At 56.7% G+C, this 1,316-nt stretch overlaps 1 protein-coding gene across 1 annotated transcript in view; it reads left to right on the top strand.

Moving 5' to 3' along the window:
* Pgc (progastricsin) overlaps positions 1–1,031 on the top strand; it is a 9,503-nt gene extending 8,472 nt beyond the window's left edge. Inside the window, exons 9-10 of the mRNA XM_010617599.1 lie at positions 362–460; positions 752–1,031. Coding sequence (XP_010615901.1) covers positions 362–460; positions 752–904 — 252 coding nt within the window. The 3' untranslated portion in view covers positions 905–1,031. The remainder of the gene's footprint in view (positions 1–361; positions 461–751) is intronic.
* The last annotated feature ends 285 nt before the right edge of the window (positions 1,032–1,316 follow it).

Below are 1,316 nucleotides of genomic sequence, written 5' to 3'. Positions count from 1 at the left end.
TTTTTTTTTTTTTTTTTTTTTTTGGTATGGGGAATTGAACTCAGGGCCTTGTGCTTGCCAGGCAGGCACTGTGTGGCTGAGCTACATTCCCAGCCCCAGATATGTACCTTTAAAGGACATCTGGAGAGAAAAGGCAGCAGCCATTCAGCCTCTCAGAGGGGACTATTTTTGGGGCGGGGCAGATTCTTAGGTCTCCCCTAATTCTACCCCCTCTCCCCAACCCTATGTGTGTGGTATCTATGCAGGATTGGCCTCGGACCACATGCAGGATTGGGGCTCCGGCGGGGCTGGGTGCTGCACTGAGCTTGGTGGGTGCTCTCTGGGGGTCTGTGAAGTAACCTGGGCCTATTTCTCCCCTCAGTACGTAGTGGACTGTGACAGCGTCCAGAGCCTCCCCACTCTGAACTTCATCCTCAGTGGCGTGAAGTTCCCTCTGCTGCCCTCGGCCTACATCATCAAAGTAAGTCCTGGTCCTTGCGGGCTGAACCACCAGCCAGGGGCAGAAGGAGGGTGCAGGTGAAATCCGGGGCGCTCAGGGATGTTAACTAACTGAGCCAAACAGACACAAGTCGAAGTGTCTGGTTCCAAGCTTAACCATTAGGCTGAACCTCTGGAGAGGAGGAGCAGGAGGGGACCCATGGGAAGAGAAGGTTCGGGGTGGGGGGTGACTGAGGGCCACTGCAGCTGCCTGTTCCTGTGGGACAAATAGGGCAGCCAGTGACCGACCACGAGCGGCCTTTCTGTTGAACAGGAGGACCATTACTGCTTCGTGGGGCTGGACACTACCTACCTGTACTCGGAGAGTGGCCAGCCCCTCTGGATCCTTGGGGACGTCTTCCTGAGGTCCTACTACTCTGTCTTCGACATAACCAACAACAGGGTGGGCTTCGCCCCTGCCGCCTAGACGCCCGCCTGGCCCCCGGCCCCTTTCCTCCTTGGGCACCCAGCTTGTGCAGAGTTCTCTGTGCTTCCCTTCCTGGGTTCAGCCTCCCTTTCCTGGACCCTGCAGTTTCTCTAATAATAAATAGTTCTCCACATTGACCAGCATGCTGTTTTTGGAGGGGAGCTGGGGGCTGGAAGGTACCTTGGTCTCAGGGAGAAGGACAACCAGGGTCAGGGCGAAATGGGCACAACATGGGAGAAGGCCCTGTACCCCTCGGAGCTTGGCGAGTGCTCCCAGCCTCCCTCTGGAAAGGGAAGACGGGGCAATGGCGCAGGTGGTGGAGAAGTGACCCTGTCTAACTGAAAAGCTCTACCAGACTCCTCCAGACTCTATCAGGACCACACGTGTGTCCACTCGTAGTGTGACTGGGGCC

The sequence above is a fragment of the Fukomys damarensis genome, unplaced genomic scaffold (assembly GCF_012274545.1).
Source record: "Fukomys damarensis isolate Sample0158 unplaced genomic scaffold, DMR_v1.0_HiC HiC_scaffold_20, whole genome shotgun sequence".
Lineage (NCBI taxonomy): Eukaryota > Metazoa > Chordata > Mammalia > Rodentia > Bathyergidae > Fukomys > Fukomys damarensis.
This window is presented reverse-complemented; position numbering and strand designations above follow the sequence as displayed.